Source organism: Lichenostomus cassidix, chromosome 17, assembly GCF_008360975.1.
Source record: "Lichenostomus cassidix isolate B80296 chromosome 17, HeHo_3.0, whole genome shotgun sequence".
NCBI classification, from domain to species: Eukaryota; Metazoa; Chordata; class Aves; order Passeriformes; family Meliphagidae; genus Lichenostomus; species Lichenostomus cassidix.
In genome coordinates, this window is record NC_139497.1 from 7,401,207 (window position 1) to 7,423,406 (window position 22,200).

Below are 22,200 nucleotides of genomic sequence, written 5' to 3' on the forward strand. Positions count from 1 at the left end.
CTTCGAAGTCGCTAGGACAAATCCCAGGACATTTAATCTTTAATATTAGACGCGTTTGAGGCAGTGAATATTTCATGAAGGTGCTGTTGCATTTTAGCACATCATTAGCCGTCTCTTTTTTCCTCCCCACTCTTCCCTTTTCTTGCTGCCTTTCCCTTCCCAGGCGTCTCTTCCTCAAAAATCTCAGCGGCTGAATCCCCATCTCGCTCCCTCCTGACAATAAAGCTCTTTACTGTAATCCTTGTGAGGCATTTTAAGAACTTGCTTAGGATCCCGAGGAGCAGGCAGGTAGCTGCCAGTCTGCCTTGCCACTGTGAGGGGTACCCAGCTCCCCAGCATCCTCCCCAGGTCCCCACCTCACCAGTGTTTACAGCTCAGCTTTCCTGCACTGTCAGGCACGATGGGGAGAGGAGGGGAATGGGGGGGAAACATTGGCAGCAGCTTGTAGCAGAAACTCCACGTGCAAATCCAATTAATCTTTTGATTTTGCTGTTTCTTGCTCCGGGTTATGTATTTCTACCAAACACTGAATCAATTTGGGCCAAGCACGGTCAGGTTTCTGGTGTGGGAAAAGTCTTCTGCTGCTGTCAAAAGAGAGGAGCAGGGTGAGGCTGCACTCGGAGAGTGGAGGGGGTGGGACTGAGAGCCCCTTCACTGTGGGATGGGGGCACAGCATGGGAACTGCCTGTGGAGGGTGGAATTTGGGGGATTCTGCATCTTTCAGTGGGAGTTTGGGCTGCAGGAGACTCTGCTCTCTTGTCCTGGTGCCACATGGCAGAGCAGAGGTGGGAAGGGGATGTGGGAAAGGGATGTGGGATGGGTTTGTGGTGTCCACCTTGGGGATTGCACAGGGTGGCCACTGCTCTGCTCACGCGAGGTCAGGATCCTGCTGTAGGACTGCACAGGTTAAGGACACACCTTCTGCACTATGAAACCCCATCCCCAGCTACTGTGGGTGCTGCATCATGGAATCCCCTCCCTGAGAATAACTACAGGTTTCTTACAGCTTTCCACATCTGCTTCTCCATACCTCCTGTAGGTTTCTGGGGCCCAAAGTGCTCCAGATCCACTGCAGGGACCAGAAGTGGCTGTAAACAAGCAGAGATGGGCAGCAGGGGAGGGGAGCCTGACTCTGATGTACCTCTGGGCCAGAGACATCTCATCTTTTCCTGTTTTCTTCCAGGAGAGTGCAGCTGCCATGAGGGATACGCCCCAGACCCTGTCCATCGGCACCTGTGTGTGCGCAGCGACTGGGGACACAGCGAAGGGTGAGTGGGACACGAGGCTGGGGTTGGTCTGCCCTGCCTCCCACATTGATGAGGAGCCCAGTTCTCCTCCAATATGGTGCTCAGTGTCCCCTTGCCCTGCCCAGTGATGTGCTCAGCTGCTTTTCCCCTCTCTCCACCCAGGCCCTGGCCCTACACGACACTGGAGAGGGGATATGACTTGGTCACAGGAGAGCAGGCGCCAGAGAAGATCCTCAGGTGAGTCTGAGGAGGGTTCAGCTGGGACATTTGGGAAGGGAGAGCCATGAGGACATCCCAGTGGATACAACCTCTTGGTCATTCCCAGTTCCATCTGTGTTGGTGGTGGGATTTGCCACCAAGTGTTATTTGCCTGTGACAGACCTGAAAGATTTGTCCATATTCAGCAGGAAGGGAAAGGTTACCCTCTTTTCCCCTCAGCAAACGTGAGGACAGCAGGCACAGAAACTCCTCCTAGAATAAAAAGAAGGGGTTTTTCTATCCCTGTGTTCTCCTTTCACATTTCAAGTCATTCCTCTCCCATTTGGCTTTCAGGACAAGACCAAGTCACTGATTTATGTCATGGTGCCACCACTACTCTGACTTCCAAGTGGAGGGCCACCATTCCCTGCAGACACTGTTCCTGTGTGACACGTTTGTCCTTGTTCCAGGTCCACCTACAGTTTGGGTCAAGGGCTGTGGCTGCCAGTCAGTAAGAGCTTTGTGGTGCCCCCTGTGGAGCTTTCCATCAATCCCCTTGCCAGCTGCAAGACAGATGTTCTGGTGACGGAAGATCCAGCAGATGTCAGGTAGGAAGCAGATTTCTCGTTTTCTTCATGCTTGAGTGCCTACACCGCTCTTTAAATTGTTATTGAGGATGCAGTAATTTCTATGATGATAGGTTTGATTAATTTCTTTCCAATAAGAAATCTGATGTGATTGCTCTCCAGGCTCTTTGGGATGATGGGTCTGGGCCAGGCCTGAGTGTATAGCTGAAGTCTGCCAGTACAGACAGGTGAATTGGTAGGAACCTGTGGCAAGGCAATTTGGAAGTGGCTTAAATGTAATATTGGATTGCAGTGCTTAAATGGATGCATTTACTGGGTTGGAGGTGCAGTCATCTTTCTGAAACTCATACCTGCATCACATCCACCTGGCCACTGATGTCTGCTGGGATGCTCATGAAGGGTGAAAGGCTGTGCTTTTCATCCAATTTTTATACAATTAGAGAGGGTTTTTACCTTCTTGGTATTTAGTAAATGCCTGGATAATTCACTGATCACCATGAGGAGGTGGTTGTCCTTCTCGGTCTGCTTTACAAGGGTTTAACTTTAAATTATAAGGGTTTAATTCTGAAGGTATTTAGTGTGTATTCCACTCTGTCCCATTAAATTAAGATTGAGCATATGACTGTTGGGTGCCAGGGAGACTCTGTGGTCCCTCCTTCCCTCCCTCCTTCCCTTCTTGCTGCTTTCTCCTGTTGACTCCAGACACAATTTCCTGACTTCAGAATCCTTGGTTGTGTTATGAATCATCTCCCTGGGCACCAGCAGGATCCTTGTGTCCCCCAGCCCCCTCTGTCTTGTCTTTTCCCAGAGTGATGAGGTGGTGGATTTCCATTCTCCTGTCCCATCATCTTGGCAGGGCCGTGGTTGAAGCAAACAAAAGCTATGGCAGAGCCAGAACTGCCATCCAAGATGTCCTCACTTCCAAGTCTGTGTTTTTGTTGCTAATTAGAGCTTGTTTCCTTTCCTGTGAAAAGAGACCGATGGTACATATCTATCACAGTTTGGCTCTTTTAGGAGCGTTGTTTTCCTTGTCTGCAACAACTTCTGCTTTTCGTTTGAGAAAGGGAAGGGTTGCCTTGGTTTATGCTAACGTTTTCCAAGCCAAAGTGCCAAGAGAACATTATTTCTTTCTTTCCTCCTCACATCTTCATTAGAAGTACCTCAGTGAAGGTAGAGGCTCAGAAGCTTGTTTTCTGCTCCAGTGCAGTAATTGTCTCTGGGCACTGCTCCTTGAGGAAAAGTCTCTGTCAGGATGGATGAGTGCCAGGCAGGAGGAGGGGAGGTTCTGGCACAGAGTCTGTTGCCTGCTCCCCTCATAAATGGAACCTGAGCTGAGAATTCCAGGTATAAATATTGGAGTGGCTCAGGTAGAATGAAGGAGGGGCGAGTTCACGGCACTTGTAACTTACACACAGGAGTTGCTAAATTATTAAAACTTTAATAAACGCAATAATAAATATTTGATGTTGAATTATGGAAGGTTTCACAGATACAGTGAGAAGCGGAAAGCAATCTATTGTTTCTGCATTAGAACTGAAACACTTCTCCAATGAGGAGGAGCTGCAAGCTTGGGATCCTCAGCACCCTGGGGTGGGTGGAACCCTCTTCTGAGGTTCTTGGGTGCTTTCATGCAATGAGAAAGGTACTTTCAGAGCTGCTTATCTTGCAGCCTCTTTGCTTTGTCCCTCTGGACTGGCACAAGCATTGGCAGCATCTCAAGGGAGCAGTTTGGTGGTTCAGATGTTCAGGTGGTGGCCCAGCATGCCAGACAAACCATCAGAGGTGAGCACCTGCTGTCCATGGTGAGGTTCAAGCACAGCCATCCCTCTGCCTGGAGGGGTCCTGTTTCCTGCTTTGGGACCTTGGTAGCACTGCTGCCCCTCTGTGCTGGAACCTCCTGCAGGGAATCACAGAATCATTTAGGTTGGAAAAGACCTCGAGGGTTGAGTCCCACCTGTGACCAGTCCCCACCTTGTCACCCAGACCAGTGCACTGAGTGCCATGTCCAGTTATTCCTTGAATATTACCAGGGATGGGGACTCCACCACCCCCCTGGGCAGCCCCTTCCAACACTTGACAACCCTTTTTCAGTGAAGAAACTCTTGCTGAAGCTGCAGTGCTTGGGCTTTGATATAGTCACATCTCCATGCCACGGGGCAGACCCTGAGCTGTGTCACACCAGCCCCAGGCTGTCTCAGCAGCCAGCATGCCCTGTTTGCTGTCCTGTATCACTGTGATGGTGGCTCCGTGCTGTTTCTTCTGTGTCTGTAATAAAGAGCGTGCTGCATTCCTGCAGACCTTTCATTAGCCTGACACCTTTGGCTCTGGGGTCGCTTGTCTTGAAGGGTTTAATGGAGGGAAATTGCAGAAAGCCTGGTTTGGAGAAAACAAGTGATGAAGTCTTTACAACTCAGAGGGTTAAAGGTTTAAATGTGGTTGTGCGTTGTTATGAAGATGTTTGAGATGCAGAGGGGCAGGTGGGGCTCAGCCTTCCAGCAGCTCTCTGGGGAAATGCTGACTGCAGTGCTGTTCTTTGTGTGTTTCACTGCTGGGCAGTGCAATGAGCTGTACTTTGGTGGGTGGGGGTGAAGGACCCAAACCTCCTTCCACTTCTGCAGCCAAGGCATTAGAGAAATCCCCTGCAGACAGGGGCCAACAGGCTTCAGGCAAAAATCCCACTGGGGATGCTCCAGGGGCTTCAGGGGACAGGACACAGGAGTATGCAAAACATGGTGCTGGAGGTTTTAGGGCCGTGCATCATAAATTAAGAATGAGATTGCTTAGAATTAATGAAACTTGCATATATAATTTATCAGTGACCATATTGAGCATCGTTGCCCCGACCCCGGAGTCAGATCCTCTGCACAATGATCGTATCAGTCACACTTCTGGGACTATAACAGCCACGCTCACAGTGACCTCTTTGTTGAGGGGAGGTTGGCCAGCAGTGCTGCAGGGCTCTCCCCACGCTGGGCAGCCTCTGCCTTGGGTCCCAGGCTGGGCAGACTGTCTGTGCAGCACATCCCCTGCCAGGACAAGAAATACATCTCAGTCCAACCTTATCTTGCTTGTTTTCAACCCCTCTCTTTGTTTCCCTCTTGCTGTCCCTCTCTATTACCTGTATTTCTCCCATAATCTGGTGTTAAACACAGTAGTCGACACAATTTTATTAAACAAATTACTGCAAGGTGTTCAGTCCTTCTGCTGGCCTTCCCTGGACGCCTTGCCATCTCTGTGTGGCCCTTTGCAAGGTACAGCTGGTCCTGTGGGACCAGGAATTGCTCTAATTGTGGCAGTGTATAGTGAGAACCCATAGCCACGACCTCCAAGTCCCACTGCCCCAGCACCGAGCATCCCTGCAGGGATAATAAAAGTGTTCCTGCAGGGGATAATAAAAACATCCCTGCAAGGCATAATAAAAATATCCCTGCAGGGGATAATAAAGGCATCCCCTGGGGCACAGTCATCTGTGGGGGACCAAGAGCAGACCTAACCCTGGGGGCAGAGCACGGCTCTGGCAGACGCCCGGTGGCCACGGTTCACTGTGCCACCCGCTCTGCAGAAAAGTTGATAATTTCTGTTGAGCAGCTATAAATCAGAGGCACGAGCCTCAGCTGCTGCCTGACATGACATATAGCTCTATCGTTATGGCAACCATAGAAACAAATAAAAGCCTTGCCTTTGCTTGACAAGCCTTTGAGATGTCCTGATGGAGACACAAGTGTTCGGCAGCAGAATGAATTCTCTTGAACTCGCTGTTGATTCATCTTCGTTTTGCTCCCAAGTGAGCCCCTTTGCTCTCTGAATTCTTTGCCGAAGTACAATCAACTGGATTTTTTTTATTTCTGTTTTTTTTCTTTATTTGTTTGTTATTTTTATTTTCAATTCTCTCAGAGGCAGAACACGCTGCCCCCCAGCTCTGTGCCCTCATGAGTCCCGTCTTCTGTCAAGGATGGGAACAAGGCTTTTGCTCCCTGCTCATGGCATTCAGCAGCTCAGCCCTGCTGTGCTCTTGCAACCTCACTGCTGCCCCAGCCTTACAGGGGTTTTGCAGTGATATTTTGCAGGGTTTTTGTAGTGATTTGGACTCTTGTGATTTTGCAAGTCAGTGGCGTGAGGCTCCCTGCGAGCGGAGGAGGATGAAAAGTGAAGTGGATGAGAAAAGGCAAAGGGAATCTGGGCCAGCTGAGTGGAAATAGCTTTGCTGCTGCTGTTGCAGGAGCAAAACTCATCTGTGTATGCCTTAACCTCTTGCCTGATGTGCAGGAGCGCAGATGAATGGGTGGAGCTGCAGGGGAGCATCCCTCAAAGTCAGGAGGTGAGCTGGGCTGGTCCCTGTGGGATGGGGTATGGCATACAGGCAGAGCACCCTGCCAGCTCTTCCTGCCGTTTGTGAAGGAGGTGCCATGGGAACCTGGCCTTTTTACCCCTCTTTTCTTTCTGCTGCCCTCCTGGAGCAGAGCAGGCTGTGATTTCGGGGTGCTTAGTGCCACAGGGACCCTTGGCCAGGAGGCTGGGGTAGAGGGGAAGCCACTTTTCCAGGATGTTCCCTAGCAGGGCCTGTGGAGCTCCTGCAGAGCCTCCTGCTCCACTGGGGCCAATAAAAAGGTGTGAGTGGCTGCAGTCAATGCTGTGATGAATGGACAGCTCTGCACGACGGAGCAAATTGATCATTGCATCAGCAGGCACAAGTTACTCATTTCTGCAGAGAGGGCAATTCATTACTGTGCACGTCACAGAGACACTGCCATCCCCACAGATAACGTCCCCAAGCTCTGGCCTGGGCTTCTTATCACCCCGAGATGCTGTTGTCTCTCAGAAAGTGGTGGAGAAGCAGCTTCTAGTGCTTAACACCAGGATAGAGGCAGCCTTTGGCCTCATCCTCTGGAGAGAAGGGACAGATGCTTTACAGAGAGGCAGCCACCAGCCCCTGCCCTGTAGCTGTCAACTGAGCTTTGTCCTGGCTGCTTACCAGGATTTTCCCTCCTCCCTGCCTCCCGCTGTGATTTATGAGAGCAGGTTAGAAGAGTCAGGTACGTCTCACTTCGCCACGGGGTGACTAAATGGAGATGTGATCTTGCAGCAGCCACCGAAGGGTGTGAGCAGCGAAATAAGAGATTAGGGGAGCAGTGTGATGGGGAAAAAGGGGAAAACCCCCAAAAACTGGAGGTGAAATCACCCAGAAAGCATCTGGGGTGGGTCAGAATCGAAATGTGCATCACCCAGCACCTCTGAGAGGGAGCAGGGACCTCACTGCCCTCAACTTGTCTCTTCCTGGTCCATCAGCAGCTATGTCATCTTTCCTGCCCAGAATCCAGGGAACATTTCAGCCTTCCCTCATCCTGGGCTTTTAATAACTCCTGCTGCAGTAATGCTGAGCTTCGCTCTCTGTGCTCTGCTGTGTGAACCCACGGCATTTTTGAGGTCTTAATGCTGTGCTGTAAAACTGCACAGAAAATGATCAGATCTCTTAGGGACAGGGGATGTAAATTTGGGTCTGGCTTGTAGGCAAATCCATCGCAGGGAGCTCCAGCACCAGCTACAAGTTTGGCAGCTAAGTGATTGCAGTTCCTCTCGTCCGTAGTGCTGCAGAGCCCAGGAGGGAAAAAAACCCTAGTGAGTGAACAGATTTTGTTTATATGTTTATTGAGACAATTAAAAATACCCAACACTTGCCAAATATGCAAACTCTGTCTCACACCCAGAACGATTCCCTTTGATGTCTCTGGGATCTCCTGTCACAGAGTGGGGTTTGGCACTGGACCCTGTAGCTTCTCCATATTCTGAATCTGCTGTCCATCCACCCATCCATGTGGGATCTGTGTGGAGCAGGATCCTGCCAGGCTGACACAAGCAGGGTTTGGAGGGGAAGGCAGGGCTCTAACTCACTTTGTATGCTTAGCAGAAAGGGTGATGCAAGGTAGCAAAACCAGACCTTGGGTTCCTGTGTTGAAAGGTGTTTTTCCCTCCCTGTTTGATGTTGTTATTTGTTTTTATGTCGCTGCCTTTGCTTTCTGTTAACCAGCGGCTGGAGTGTGCTTTGTAGCTGCCTGTTCAAAGCACAGCCCCTTGGCCTCTCTGTTTATACAGCCTCTTTGTACTGTTTTTCCTGAATTACAATTTTTTTAGCCCTATTTGAGTTCTATTACCTTTGCTTTTGTCTGCATCTCTTGCCTGGGAAAGGGACTAGAAGGTTTGCAGGAGAAAGGACAGGTGGTTCACCCCTTGGCCCAGACAGGGTGCTGGGATGATGCCCAGGTGGGGCAGTGACATTGGGAAATGCCTTTTCTTCAGTTATTTCTTAACAACTCAGTGGAAAGAACTAGCACTATCAAAAAACCCAGTTCTGGTGAGATTTCAGTTGCCTAAAACTTCCCTGATGTGGATGGAGATCCACTTCTCCTTTCCCATTTTTATCCCCTGTAACTACTGCTGGATCATTTCAGCCAAAGGACAAAACTAATAAAATTCAGCAGAGACAAAATGTTTCTGGGACTGTGCCAGGGACCTGCGACAGGCTCCACAGCCAGGAGGAGAAACCACCTTGGTGGAGACAACAGGAGTGGAGATGGACACAAACAGGGCAGCTTTGTCCTTCTGCTTTTAGAGCACTGTGAGAAAATACTGTCCCTTGCAGGCTTGGGAAGGCATCTTGGAAAGGACATCTCAGGGAGATGTTCCAGCCTCCCTTTTTTCTGGTAAAGCCAGGATATGGTACACCATGGAAGAGAGACCTCTAGGTTGATTTTTATGGGGTTTTATTAATTGCTAAAGGGAAAGGAGAGATGCACTGTTGCTGCAGAGGAGCATGGTCTCACTGTGGAGGGATGAGGGATGGCAGCTCAGGCCAAGGGGCAAAGCTCCCGTTGGGTTTTCACCCCAGGGCAGCCAGGGCTGGACACAACCACTGACCCAGGACAGCTGTGCTGCATGAAGACAAGTGAAGTTAATTAGTTTCAGCTCCTGCTCCTCGGCAGCAGGGCCAGGATGATGTTTCCACTCCTCCATGCAGTGCCCTGCTGCTCTGGCTGCTGCCCTCTAGAGATTTTCATCCATTCTAGGATGTCACCCCAGCTCTTGGGGTGATTTATTAGGAAAAAATGCCCTTTGTGCCTTTAGTGCTGCACTTTCCAGGCAGCTCAGAGTAACTTTGCTCCCTCTCATTCCACAGTTTCCAGATGCAGGAGAGGTTCTCTGCAGACTCTCCCCCACCCCTTCACCTCCAGGCAAAGGAGCAAAATCAGCTCAGAATGAGTTTAGAAGCAGCAAGAAGCCCAGTGCATGGTTTACAGGCAATGTCCACATTGCACAGAGCAGGGATGGTCTGTCCAGTCTGGCTTTGCCCACTGGCTCAGAAAACCTTTCTGTGCTTTGTCAAGGCTGCATCAGACTGTGAAAATCCACTGCCCCTTGCCTCCACTGTTCCCAGGTTTTGTATTATTCTCCTTTTGGTCTCCTTTTCTGATTTAGATATTTCAAGTTCTTGTCAGGGCTTTTTCTGGTCTCCCCAAAGTGGGTTGCAGACTCCAGAGCCAAAAGCAAAATCTTCCTTTACTTTTTCCAGCTGCACATATTTCAGTCCCAGTGATCCGGGTGGTGGTGATGCTTTCCCGGGCACTGTGCTGGGAAACTTAACACAGTTAAGTAAAAATATTGTTTTCAGGGACTAAATCAAAGAGCAGAGCAAAGCTGGAGAGGTTTGGAAGGAGGGCTGGGGAGTGAGCGGGGGGAAAATAACATCAAGAAAATTAGGTGAAGCCTTGCAAAAAAATAATCCCATCTTGGGAATTGCCCTGCTTTCACTGCCTGAAGAATTACTGTGCCATAATCAATTCAGCTCTTGATGTTTCCTGCGGTGTTTTTGATATTATGAGATGCTATTGACTGCTACCAAGTGCCTTTTATCAAAAGTTGGTTGGGTGCAGTTGGGGACCCAGTGCCACAGGCTGTGCCACACTGGGGGCTGGAGCCCAGCAGTGGTGACCTGGATGCAGGCTGGGGTGGCAGTGCTGGGGAGGAGGGGTGGGAATGGACCACACAGCCCATGTGTTAGCTATCCAGTGCCTTTCACCTCCAGCAGAGGAAACACAAGTGGCTGGTGTGGAGCAGACTGTAGGGGAGGCACTCAGTGGATGAAGTTGCACTAGGACACTGTCAGGAGTGCTGGCTCAGCAGCTCCATGGATTTTGTGGGAGAAGCTACTCCTGTCTCCTGCAAACCCAAGGTCTGGGTGGTACACACCAGAGTTTCTCCCAAATGCCACAGGGCTGGGTTGCTCTGTGCAAACTGCTGTTGTTTCACCTAATCTGTAAGGCAGAGCTGTTTCCCATCTGTCTCAGGCTGGGGAGTGTCCCCTGCTGCTGCTCTCCCTCCTGGCTGGTGGCTTTCCCCTGTCACTGCCTTGCCACATCCATCCCAGCCCTGCCACAGGGCTCTCTCCCAGCAGCAGCTCGTGGGGAGCTGTGCTGAACCAGCAGCACACAATTAAACCCCAGCTAATACTTCCCTGCTTCTGCCGAGGGCTTAAAGTGACACAAATGAAGCAGCTGAGCATTAAGGCAGGATGCTGTGTAAATATGCACTGAGCTTTTGCAGGGAGAAGTCTCTTCATTCACTTCAGTCCACATTTCCTTCCTTTTATTTTTTTTAATCAGTGTGTATCAAACACAGACAGGCCAGAGCTGGAGGTGTTGGTTCAGGACTGTGGGTGCTCTGTGTTTGGAGCCAGTTTGGGGCCACAGCTGAGGAGTTTTAAAAGGGCTGTGATAAAGTTGTGGTTGGTTTAATAAACGGCTTCTTGACTGATGGAATCATAGAATCTCAGAATGGTTTGGGTTGGAATGAACCATAAAGCACTGGGTGTGTTGGGAGACCTGGCTGCTTCCTTTCCTCACAGGAACATCTCAAGGACTTCAGCGAGTAGCAGATCATCCTCACCTGAGGTGACCATGGGCAAATCCAAGCCAACCTCTCCCACCCTCCTGCCTGGCTGGTGGGTCCAAGGGGAAGGAGTGCTCCTGAGTTTGTGTTGATTTGCCTCAGTACCAGACCAGGGGGCTGACATGGCTTTTTTTGGGAGGGTAAAAACCATAATTTGTGCCTGAACACAGCTGATAAGTGATACTGATAAAGGAATAGCATTGACAGTGCTATTGACCTGAAGGTTTTTCATGGCATCTCACTGGGAGCTCAGGGAGGGTGACAGAATCCCTTTTTCCTGGTAAAATCGGGATATGCTGCATCACAGGCAATTCATTATAAATGGAAACCTCCTCTTTTTACAGAATCATAGAATACCAGGTTGGAAGGGGACCCCGAGGATTTATTGAAGCCTGCTTTATACAAAGGGAAAAGAAAAGGAGCTTTTACTATGGAAAACTTCACTGCAGTAAAAATAGCACCTGGCTTGCTTAAAAAGCACAAGTGGGCAGCAGATGGACTTGGAAGCAGCAGGGGTGGCTGGGTGGGGGGACACCACCTGTATTTGGGGAGCAGCCATGCAAATCTGCTGCTTTCCAGCATGGATAAGAAACCACAGAAATTCCTGCTGTGGAATGGGAGGGATGGGAGGCTGCTCCTGTGGAGGCTGGACGTTGTCCTCCATCTGTCCCTGTCTCTTGGTGTCATTCCAGCTGTGCAGCTGTGGGTGACAGGGCATGCAGACAGTTGGGAGCATCCCCACAGATGCCACCTCTCCTACACATACATCTTTCCCTGAATCACCTGGGCAGGCAGAGTATTCCCCAAATAACTCCAAATGATCTCATTTTTGGGGAGGATGTGGGTTTGACTGTGCAAAGCCCAGCTGGAGTAACTGAAGTCCCTGAGCTCTGCCTTCTCTGCAGCAGCTGTGACAGAATGACCTGTCAGACAGAATGACAGAATGTCAGACAGAATGACAGAATGTCAGCGTGTCACCTGCTATAATGGTTTCTGAGTTTTTCAGGGTTCATCCAATCTGTCCTGGCTTTCCCAGGGGGAGCAGGGCTTGGAGAGGTTAAGGCTGGGAAGGTTGGAGCAGTTCAGAGGGAGCTGAGATGGTTTGCAGGGCCAGCATGGTGTGTGCAGTCAGCATCAGTCCTGCAGGTCTCTGGGTCAAGCATTCCCACAGGCACTTCCTCAGAGCAAAGCTACAGAAATAAAACCCAGAGCTGAGTGCTGGGTGACCTATTTAGGAAATCCAGGGCTCTGCTCAGACTTGGTGTCACAGAATCCTGGCAAAGTCAGTCCCAGGTTTCTCAGGCTGATGTGGCTGCAGAAGGCAGAACCTCTGTGTTGTCTCTGCCACATCAACAGCCTGCATGGCTCAAGGGCAGCAGGGCCTTTGCTGCTCATTGGGCTTTGAATGCTGGAGCAGGATACAAGTGACATCTTCAATGGCACATATGTGCCAGGGAACTCAGGGAATTCTAGCTCCCTGCCCACGCAGGGGGATGGAATTAGTGGGACAGCCAGGACATCAGTCACAGACACATCAATCTCTGGTTGCAGGGAGATGGCTTTGGCATGGGTGGTGGCACCAGGCATGGCCCCACACTCCTCTTGCTCCCTGAGCCTGGGTGGGAAAAGAATTCCTGTGACTTCACCCAGACAGACTTTGCTGCCAAACTCCTCCAGTCTCCAGTGAGAGCATTAGTGTGAAAATCAAACAGGATCAGTGCCCAAAGGGCTTCAGAAACGATACCAAAAGCTCCCTGTCACATCTCCCAGCACAGCTCAAAGGCTGGTTTTGTGCAGTCTCTGGGCCATCTCGTGGTTTCATATCGATCCTTATCCATGGTTGCTTTGCTCATAATTTCCGTGCATTGCTCTATCAAGTTATCAGCTGAAGTCCAGACAGATCAGGTATTTCCCTTGCCTTAAAAAAGGAAAAAAGATAGAAGTTGTCTTATCACAGAAAGATAAGGGGTGACTCTGATACTCTTCAGAGTCAACAGGTAGACATGGAGGGAGGGGACAGAGACCAGCGTGTCTGGCAGGAATGTCACCCCTTTGTCACCTTGTCCTGCCTGGGTGTGCCTGTTGATGGGATTGATCCCTGTGGGAATGTGCCAACCCCCTCACTAGGTCCACTGGCCAAGAGTTTCCCAAGCTTCCACCAGCTCCAAGCCCTCCTGCCTCACCCCATCCCAAAATCTCTGGTCCCCTCAGTGTCCCCTCCCAGTGCAGAGCCCCCCCTGCCCTTCCTGAAGCCCCCCAGGAAGGAGGGGTTCCTACCTTTCCCTGGTGACAAAATCAATACCAACAGCTTCCATTAATATTCTAGGAATGGCAGAGAAGATTGACTGCCTCATTAGCAGGCATCGTGTGAAACTCTGACAATAATTAACAACTCAACGGTCTTATTTGCTGGCCTATCACAGAAGTATTCAATCAAAAATGTAATTTGCTCGACGCTCCCATTTACCATAAAGAGAATATTCCTTCAAAGTTTTAAATAGACTAATTAAGAGGGAAGAAATACAGGGGAAAAAATTATTAACAGTATAGTTTTAATGGGAAATTACTGGAGCGTATTAATAATGCAATAACCATTTTTAACAGCTGTCTGTCAGTTTGTGGGCTGGGGTAATTAAATTAGTCACTAAAGGGTCACTCAAATTAGGTGTCAGAGAGCAGCATTGGGGCTAAGGAAGGCGTGTCAGGAGAAATGCTGTGGCACAAGGAGGAGGGGGAGATGCTGCTGTTGAGGTCAGGGTCCCTTAGAAATCCCTACAAAGGTGGGAATCCCATATCACACGAGGCACTGGCATCTCCCAGCTCCTCTCCTTGCTTTAGTTGTGCTGGGAGATGCGAGGAGTGGGACAGAGCTTTGCCTTGGCAAAGGCTGTGTTGTCTCTGGGAAAATAATAAGGAGAAAGAGTCTTATCTGAGCATGAGCATGGCCCGGGGTGGCCTCTGTGACGTCTGCTTCAGCCTGATGCTGCTCAGGTTTTTAATCTCTTTCCCAGAGCCAGAAGGCAGCGATGCAGGGGATTTTTGGCAATTCCTTTCAAGGCTTTTATATTCTGCGGGTTTCAGGCTTGCGTTCCCCCTTCCTCCACCCCTTCGCCCCTTCTGGAATGAATTGCAGTTAATTTTGGATGTTGTTGAGCCTGCAAACACATCTTTCTTGCCGCCAGCCCATTAAAAAATATATATTTACAGTTCCATAAAGCAAAGCCAGCTGCCAAGGTAACGTCCTGCTGGCTCCCTCGTGTTCCGGGTGCAGAGTAAGGATTTGGAGAGGTACTTGCTTCTGCACACAGGGAAGATTTTGAGCCCAACTGAGATGTTTCTACCTGAAAAAATCCCTGTGTCCAGCCTTGGGAGGTGCTGGAGGAAGGCAGGGTGCCCAAGGGACCTGGAGTGCTTGGGTTCAGGACCAGGGGAGGCTGCTGCGATTCCCTTTCCTTCTCTCCTCCATCAGTCAAGATGGGGATGCCTTTGAGTCTGAGTGGGAAGGAATTTCACCTTCAAGTGTGGGGTTTTTTTGAGATTTCATCCGTTTTCTCAATTTTGTGTTGAAGTAAGACCTTTTCCACAGTATGGCTGTGTGGAAAAACAATTGGCCACAAAGCAATAATGAAATCCTATTGGAAAACCCTCACTCAACAAGAGGTAGCAAGCAAAGTGGTGGTTGGGGTGTTTGGAGGGCAAAGAGGTCTCTGAAACCATGACCTACATTGTGCAGAACAAGGACATAAATTTCCATTTATTTGCTGAATATTTGGGCTTTTCTGGGCAACTTTCCTGCTCTGATTTTACATTTTCTCACTCTCAGGATCTGTAGGTGACAAAGGGGATGGCAAAGCCTGTGCGTTCCCCTGAGAGGTTTCAATTTTCATGAATCAGCAGGAGGTTTTTTCCATAATTCTTTCTCACATCTTCCCCATTTGAAATTTAACTGCAGAGACACCCCGATCTCTCTGAAGCGCTTGGGGCTTTCTGCTGCTCTTTTTCTATCATTAATATATTTATAAAGCTAGAAGTGGCTTTAACTAGGTGATATGGGGAGAAAATGTTCTCCACATGGCACGTGGGAGTCAAATAACCCACTGGAAGTGGCTCTGATTTAGCTGTTGCCTCCTCAAGAGGAGCACAAGGAGCATCCCAGGGAAAGGGAAATAGTAAAACCCATCAAAACCCACCAAAACATCCCAACAACTGAAAACCACCCCAAACCTGTGCCCACCCTCCCAGCAGCCTAGGTGGGCACTCGGGCAGAGACAGGCCCTCCTCTTTCTCCACATGAGGGGGAATTACAAGCCATATAGATTATTTTAATGGCCGTATTACTTCCAACTGTGCCTCCACCATCTGTTCTTCCCCAATTACAGATGCAAAAACCCAGCATGTTTCCCCATTCGGGCTGTAGAGGATGAAATACAGGCGTTGTAAAAGGGTGTATATTCTCCCAACAATGCAGTTGGCACCTGTGAAGTTTTCCTGGCTCTTCTGCTCGGTCAGGATGCTCAGCCTGGTCCCTCTGCTCCACATCCTGGTCCATGCCCAGGTCCATGGTGGCAGAGGGAGCTGTTAATAAAAGGAAGAGGCTGTTTTGCTACAAGATTTGTCTAAGCTGTGCGGGGCAGCTGAATTATTAACGCTGACCAAGCGTCTCAAGTGCTACAAAACTCAACAAGAACCTCTTACCTCCAGCACAGTGATAAACAGGATTGAGGCACGGTGGGAGGCAGGGAATTAAGATAGGACATCAAAGACTGGATTCCATCAAGTAAATCATGCCATTGCTCCAGTAAAAGAGCCCCTAAATGTTTTATTAGGGATTTTCAACAACTACCAAAATTAAGATGGAAGGGATGAATTATTAAAAAATAGATTAACTAAACCAGCCGCTGAATTAAACATGAAAGGTGCCTGTCGGGAGCGGCACGGCCACCGTGTGCTGCAGGCATCTGAGTCCTTCAACCAGGCATGCTGGAGGGGTCTGGAGAGGGGGAATGGCAGTGCTGGGGATGGAGAGCCACAGGCTGCTCCAGCAGGTCGGGATTGCAGTGCCAGGGCAGGGAGAGGCTGGCTGCAGGGCCAGGAAAGCAGGGGGCCAGGTGCTGCAGAGGCAGCAAAGGAGGAGGTTCTGCCTCAGGGAGATGCAGGCTGAAGATGGGCAAGGGGCAGCCAAGGAAATAATAATGCTGGTGCTCTGTTAAATAATGCAGGAAATGTAGGTAGGAAAATACCTGCTTGGCGTATTTGAGGCAGGATCTGAACTTCCTTTTTCTGTGTGTTAAGCTGGTGTCACCAACTCAGAACCACCTGTAGCAGGACAGGGGCTGAGAATGGCACTGGGACAGGGACTGGGGTTTGGCTCAGGGGTTGATATGGGCACTGGGCAGCTGCTTCTCCAGGTTTGATGCTCATGGCATTGGATGGGGGTAAAGGAGGGTTTGTAGGGCCAGAGAGCCCCCAGGGTGGGGGGATGAGTGATGAGGGCTCCTGTGGCCCCTCCTGCCAGGACAGGACATGGTTTGGGTGGTGCCAACAGCTGGCGACAGCTGGAACAAGAGGTCTGTCCATGCCCCTGCAGAGTTAGGCCACATTGTTCTGCCCCTGGTTTGCTTCTTATGCCAAACCTCTCCCACCTGTTGCAGACAATACCTTAAACTCTTCCTAAAGCAGCTGTGTGACCCCAATTTGGTGTTTCCGTGCCCTTGCAGTATGACCTGTCCTGACATTCCCCATGCCAGGGAATGGCAGCCTGTGAAGGTGAAGCACAGCTGAGAACAGGAGGTGAAGAGATGCTGTTGTCTGTGATTTGTTTTACTCCAGCCCCCAGGAGGGCTGGGAGCATTGTTGGGAGCATCATCACCAAGTGCGAAGCACAAAATGTGGTGGAAATTTCTGTTTGTTCTCCTTCTCTTTCTTCTTCCCCAATATGTTCAAAGCTCTTACTTGGAAGTCTGCAGTCAAACCCCTGCAAATGCCAGCCGTAGTAGAACTGCTGGGAGCAATTCACAGTGTCTGCAGCAGCCCTGCTTTAAGGGGCACTGATGGAACAAGCGGAGGCTTCATTCATAATAATAACAAACCGCTATTTTGCGGTTTTACGCCGCTTTTAATCTTCGCAACTCAAAGGAACATTAATTAACTGTGTGGCACGGTGGGAGGCAGGTAGCTGCTGCTGTCCCTGTTTTACAGATGAGGAGGCTGGAATGCTGGCACATCCTGCAGTCTGCCCACAGTCAGGCAGTATTTCACCCTCTGAGCACACAGATGATCCCAAAATGCCAGCTCCTGCTCAGGGCTTTATTCCTGGGAATGCTCTCCTGTGGCAGGGCAGACCCTCAGGAGTTTGGATGTCATTTGCATTTCTTTACACCCAGTTTGGTTTTGGATAGATGGAGGTGAATATTGCTGAAGTCAAATGAGAATCTTCTAATAGGAATTAGTCCAAATGCCAAAAGCAAGTTCCTTGCCCTCAGGCCAGCGACCAGGCAGCATTCCAGCTCTGCAGTGCTCCTTCCATCGGGAGAAAAACTTGGAGAAACATGGAAAGCTCAGTCTTTGCTGTGATCCCCACTTTTTGCTAATATGCCTGGAGAAGCCTGTTCGGATAAAACGCTAAAAATATAACCACTGACTCTTTTCCTTCTTAGAAATCCGCAAGTTTGCCTCTCCAGTGAGCTCTGCCTCCAAAAACCTCCAGCTTGACTTTTCTTCCAGGGGTCACAATTGCAGTGGTTTGCTTCTGCTGCCGCTTGCAGCTGAGAAATCAATGTTTTGGCCCTTTTGTGTATAATCAAAGGGGAGTCTTGGCTTGTATTTTGGGAGAGGCTTTGGGTGATTCTCACCTCTCCTCACACACAGCGCTGGGCTGGCATTGCTCTCTTGCCACTGCAGTGTGAAGGACTGAGGGATTCCCCCTGGAAGAGGAGTGGGGTGCACCCTACCACAGATATTGGGGGAAATCAGCCCTCCCTTGCCCCCCTGCCCACTCTGAGAGCCCTCCTGATGCTCCCAGCTCCCCTCTCTACCCAGAGGCTTTCCCAAGCTCTGCAGGATGCTCCTGACACCCATCAGATCTTCATCTGCTGCTCCCTGATGGTCTGTGGTGGGACTATGGAAGGCCCTGTGTCTGCGTGGCTGTTTCTAATATCTTTCAGAGGAATCAAATTTCATCTTAGGCATCCTCCTCAGCCCCTCGAGGCAGACCTTGGATTAGCACAGAAGCTTCTCCGTTTAGTCTTCTTAATTAAGACAGACACTGAAATAAAGGCTGTGAATGAAGTACGATGAGCAGGAGAAGGGGGGTGGTCCTGCAGTGTGCAAACACTGCTCTTGTCTTTCTGTTTTACCCTTTTTTTAATCTCCTGTCATCAATCTCCTGTTGCTAAATGTGCAGCTGGAGAGAGGGTTCCTAGGCAAAGTTCCCGCTGATGCATTCTGACAGGTCTAATCAGGCAGGAATGGTGACGACCACGTCCTGCACTGCTGTGAATTCTGGTTCAAACCTAATATGCTTCACCATGACATGCTGTGGCAACTGAAACGAACCTGATGGCTGAGATCTGGTTGGCCTGAGGGGAGGAATGTTCCCATCACATGCACACCTGCTCCCATCATTGCCTGTGGGATTGGGTCCCTGATGCATCCTTTGCCACCTCTGCCATAATTCAGCTCTTCTGGTGTCTCTCCCCAGTGGTGTTTTACCTGTCTAATGCTGTGGGTGATGTTAAGACATTGCTCTTCCTCAGGAGGATCATCTCCCTGGCATCTGCTGCAGGTGGTTCCAGGGTCTTGGACTGTCTGGACTGTACTTGGAGTAGCCTAGAGCATCCCTAGGTCTGTATCTAAGTTAATCCCCAAGGCTGCTTTCTCTAACCATGGGAGATCTGTCTGTGGGGCACACGGCATGAAGCAGCTCTTTTTCGCTGCCTTAGGGCAGGGAGATCATCCATAAATGAGCCAATTTCTCGTGATGAGTTTGGAGGAACCCAAAGTGACCAGTCCTATGCATATCTTGGGTTACTTTTGGGATGGGTGAGGTGAATCCCATCCTTGGCCTCAGAGCTGGGGCAGGGCTGGTCTGGCCACTCCAGGAGCAGTAGCAGTGAGGTCTCAGCTCTGCACAGGCTGTGCACCCACACTGGACAAACACACCACTAGATGATCAGTAGCACGAAAGCAATCCCCTGTTGTCTTATCTCAAGATTTGGGTCTGGGGTCATCTGTTTTAAGCTCATCAGACCCCATCCTACAGCATAGTCCCAAGGCTTGGCAGAGCCAGCACAATTCCTGCCTCCCAGTGTTGAGCTCCCAGGCTGAAATACCCTTAGAGGAGATACAACCATGCCCTGCTTCAGCCTCTCTGCCTTTAACCCTCTCTCCTCCTCAGGCAAATGATGATGTTCCCTGTTCCACGTCCAACTCCCCACTCAATTTATCTTGTTTATTGACCCAAGCAGAAAGTCAATGTTTTCTTCATCTGCCATTTGCTTTGATGGCAGCCAATTTGGTTCATCCGGAAAAAAAAACCTGGATGCAGCAGAGTTTAGTGTGAGATTTTTCTCCTTTTTTTTTTTTTTTTTGCCCTTCTTTTTCTTTTTTATTTTTTTAGATGCTGATTATTCTCTTTTTCCTGAACACACCTGGCCCTGGACACAGCTTGCTGTGCGATATGGCTGCAGGCAAGGCTAAAAATGAGCAGCAATTACCCCACGAGCTGCAGAGCCAGGAGGGAGCCTGAGGGTCATCTCGTTACAGGCAGGCGATGCTGCAGCCAGGGCTGCCCTTGGCGTCCTGGTGGGAGCTGTTTGTTTGGGAAATGTTGGCCTCTGGGGCTTTTGTGTGTGTTTGGAGCTCTGTGTCTTCCTCAGAAGTCCAAAGGTGATGCTTTGCAGCTATTGCCTGGATCAGAGCTTTCCAGGCTGTGGGCTCGGGGGCTTTGTTTGTGCTGGGGGTGGGATGTGTGATGTGTCTCTGATAGGATATTTGTGACACTACAAATCAAGACAGGCTCACTAAAGAGAGCTGGAGAAGTGCCCCAAGTGCAGGACTGAGCACAGCCTCTGCCCCAAGGAGTTTGTGAGGTTGGGTCAGGTGTGGCTGCTCTGAGGTCTGTCCAGGCAGCGCCACAGTGGCACAGCTTTGCAGGGAATGTGGAAGAGGAACCCTCCTGGCACTGTGGGTGCAGTTTTAGGTCATAAAAATGTGATTTTATGAGAGGTGGTGATCTAGATCTTCCCCAGCCACCCATCACCTCCATTGAGCCAGCAGTGGTGCCTCTCTGATTCAAGGCTTTAAACCAGCAAAACCCCCTTTTTCTCCAAGGCAGGAAATTCTTTGCTCTGAGATGCCCACATCTCCAGGCAAGGGTGAGATGGATGTCTACCAGCGGCAGATCAGGATGCTCCTCACCTCTGGAGACCATACCTATGAAGGTGGTGTCCCCAGAAGGGCTCAGTGACAAGTGGCTTCCAGAGCAGAGTGCTGCCCTTGTGACAAACCCACTTGTGCTCCACAGAGCTGCTCCTGGATGCTGGGCACCTTGGCAAACACATTCTGCTTCAGGTGCCTAGATAAGAGCCAAGCCCTTTTGAAAAACCTGCCCAGACGGATGGAAAACCCTATGCAAATCTCTCCCCAGGTATAAAATTAATTGGATTCTAACTTCAAAGAGTACTTCTGGAAATGAGCTGTAAATAATCTGGTTGTGCCTCAGTTCCTCTGTCTGCGGACATTCATCTGGCTTTTTTTGAGCCAGTGAGTGTTGCTGATGGAAGGTGCTATATATAGCAGCAAAGCTATGCATATATGGATATATATGCATAAATGTATCCCTAGTAACTGACCCAGGTGTGTGATGTTTTCTGTAGTTCAGCTGACAGGTTTGTTTCCCAAAAAAAAGCTCCAGTTTTGCTTCCCATAGGCTCTCACCCCTCTCTCTGTGCAGCCTCCTGTGCTGTGAGCTCCTTGCTCACCCTGTGCCATGGCTGGGAGCCACACAGGTTGGGATCTGGAGATCCCTGGGATGCAGAGGGGTTGGTGAAGGTCACCCAGGTGTGTGACTCTCAGGGGGGCTCACCTGGATGGAGCTTCGTGGTTTATTGGTGTTGCTCCTGGAGCTGCTGTGGCACTCAGAGCTCTCTGCTCCAGGGCTGTCCTGCCAGCATTCCGTAGGGATCTGCGTTCCCAACACTCAGCTCTGCCTGTATGGACATGGCTGGCTTCTGGCACCCAGTTTTTGTGGAGCTCAGTGCTGTCTGTTCCCAGCAGATCGATAGGAACATCTGTGAAAAATCAGGACATGGATATCCGATCCAGCAGCCCTGGCTGTTTCCTATTTATCTGATCTAATCCTATCAGCATTTCTAAGTGTTTATCAGCACTACATCTTGGCACTTTAGGTGTGTATTGGAAACCCCACCAGTTGCTGGGCAGTAGGAGGGGTTCAGTCTGGGCTGTGGCTCCTCCCTCTCTGTCTCCCTGCAAAATCCAACTTTTCCCAGTGACCGTCATGAATTGCTCCAAAATCAGATCCCGAAGAGCCCACTAGGACAAAAAACTTGTCCAAAATACCCCTGAAGGCTGTGAAAGGGAAAGAAAACCCCAGTGAGTCGTTTATGCCTAAGCAGAAGCTGAAGTCTGAGCCCCAAGCTGGCATTTTCCAGCTTGCCATGGCAAAATGCTTGGGTTGACCAAAGGTCCTGTACTGGATCTGTCCCATGGGACACTGTAGGACATCTGTGTGGGGCTGGGGCACTGTGCAGCCCCAGGAGCAGGAGATGGAGCCTGCATGTGAACTGGGGTCCTTCCACCTCCTCTCTTGTCTTTCTGGCCCTGCCAGCAAGCAAATTCCCAATTTCTAGGCCAGGTGGAGAGATGGAAACTGGCACAGCCAAGTTCTTGTTTGGGCTAGAATATATGTCTGGTTTAAATGGGAAAATCGTTCAGCTCATGCCTTGGGAATACTGAATGAGCCAGGACCCAAAATCTTGGTTTGCTGGTGGCTTGGAAAGACAAAGACAGAGGGGAGGTGGCTGAATGCTCCCTTTTTTGTCTGGCATTTGACCTCCCATGTTGGAGTGGATACAGGTGAGGAGATGCCCAGAGCTCATCACAGCACTGAGCTTAACAGTTAATTAATAGCAGTTTTGCTATTAATGACATTTTTTTGCCAAACCACGTAGAATCCACATGAATCTGTGCTGTATTTCAACCGGCCTAGT

General features: G+C 49.9%; 1 protein-coding gene across 5 annotated transcripts in view; it reads left to right on the forward strand.

The window, feature by feature from the left end:
• ASTN2 (astrotactin 2) overlaps positions 1-22,200 on the forward strand; it is a 370,770-nt gene that overhangs the window by 197,147 nt on the left and 151,423 nt on the right. For all 5 annotated transcript variants that reach the window (XM_085077209.1, XM_085077207.1, XM_085077208.1 and 2 more), the window contains 3 exons: positions 1,184-1,268; positions 1,410-1,484; positions 1,916-2,053. In XM_085077209.1, the coding sequence (XP_084933335.1) occupies positions 1,184-1,268; positions 1,410-1,484; positions 1,916-2,053 (298 nt within the window). The remainder of the gene's footprint in view (positions 1-1,183; positions 1,269-1,409; positions 1,485-1,915; positions 2,054-22,200) is intronic.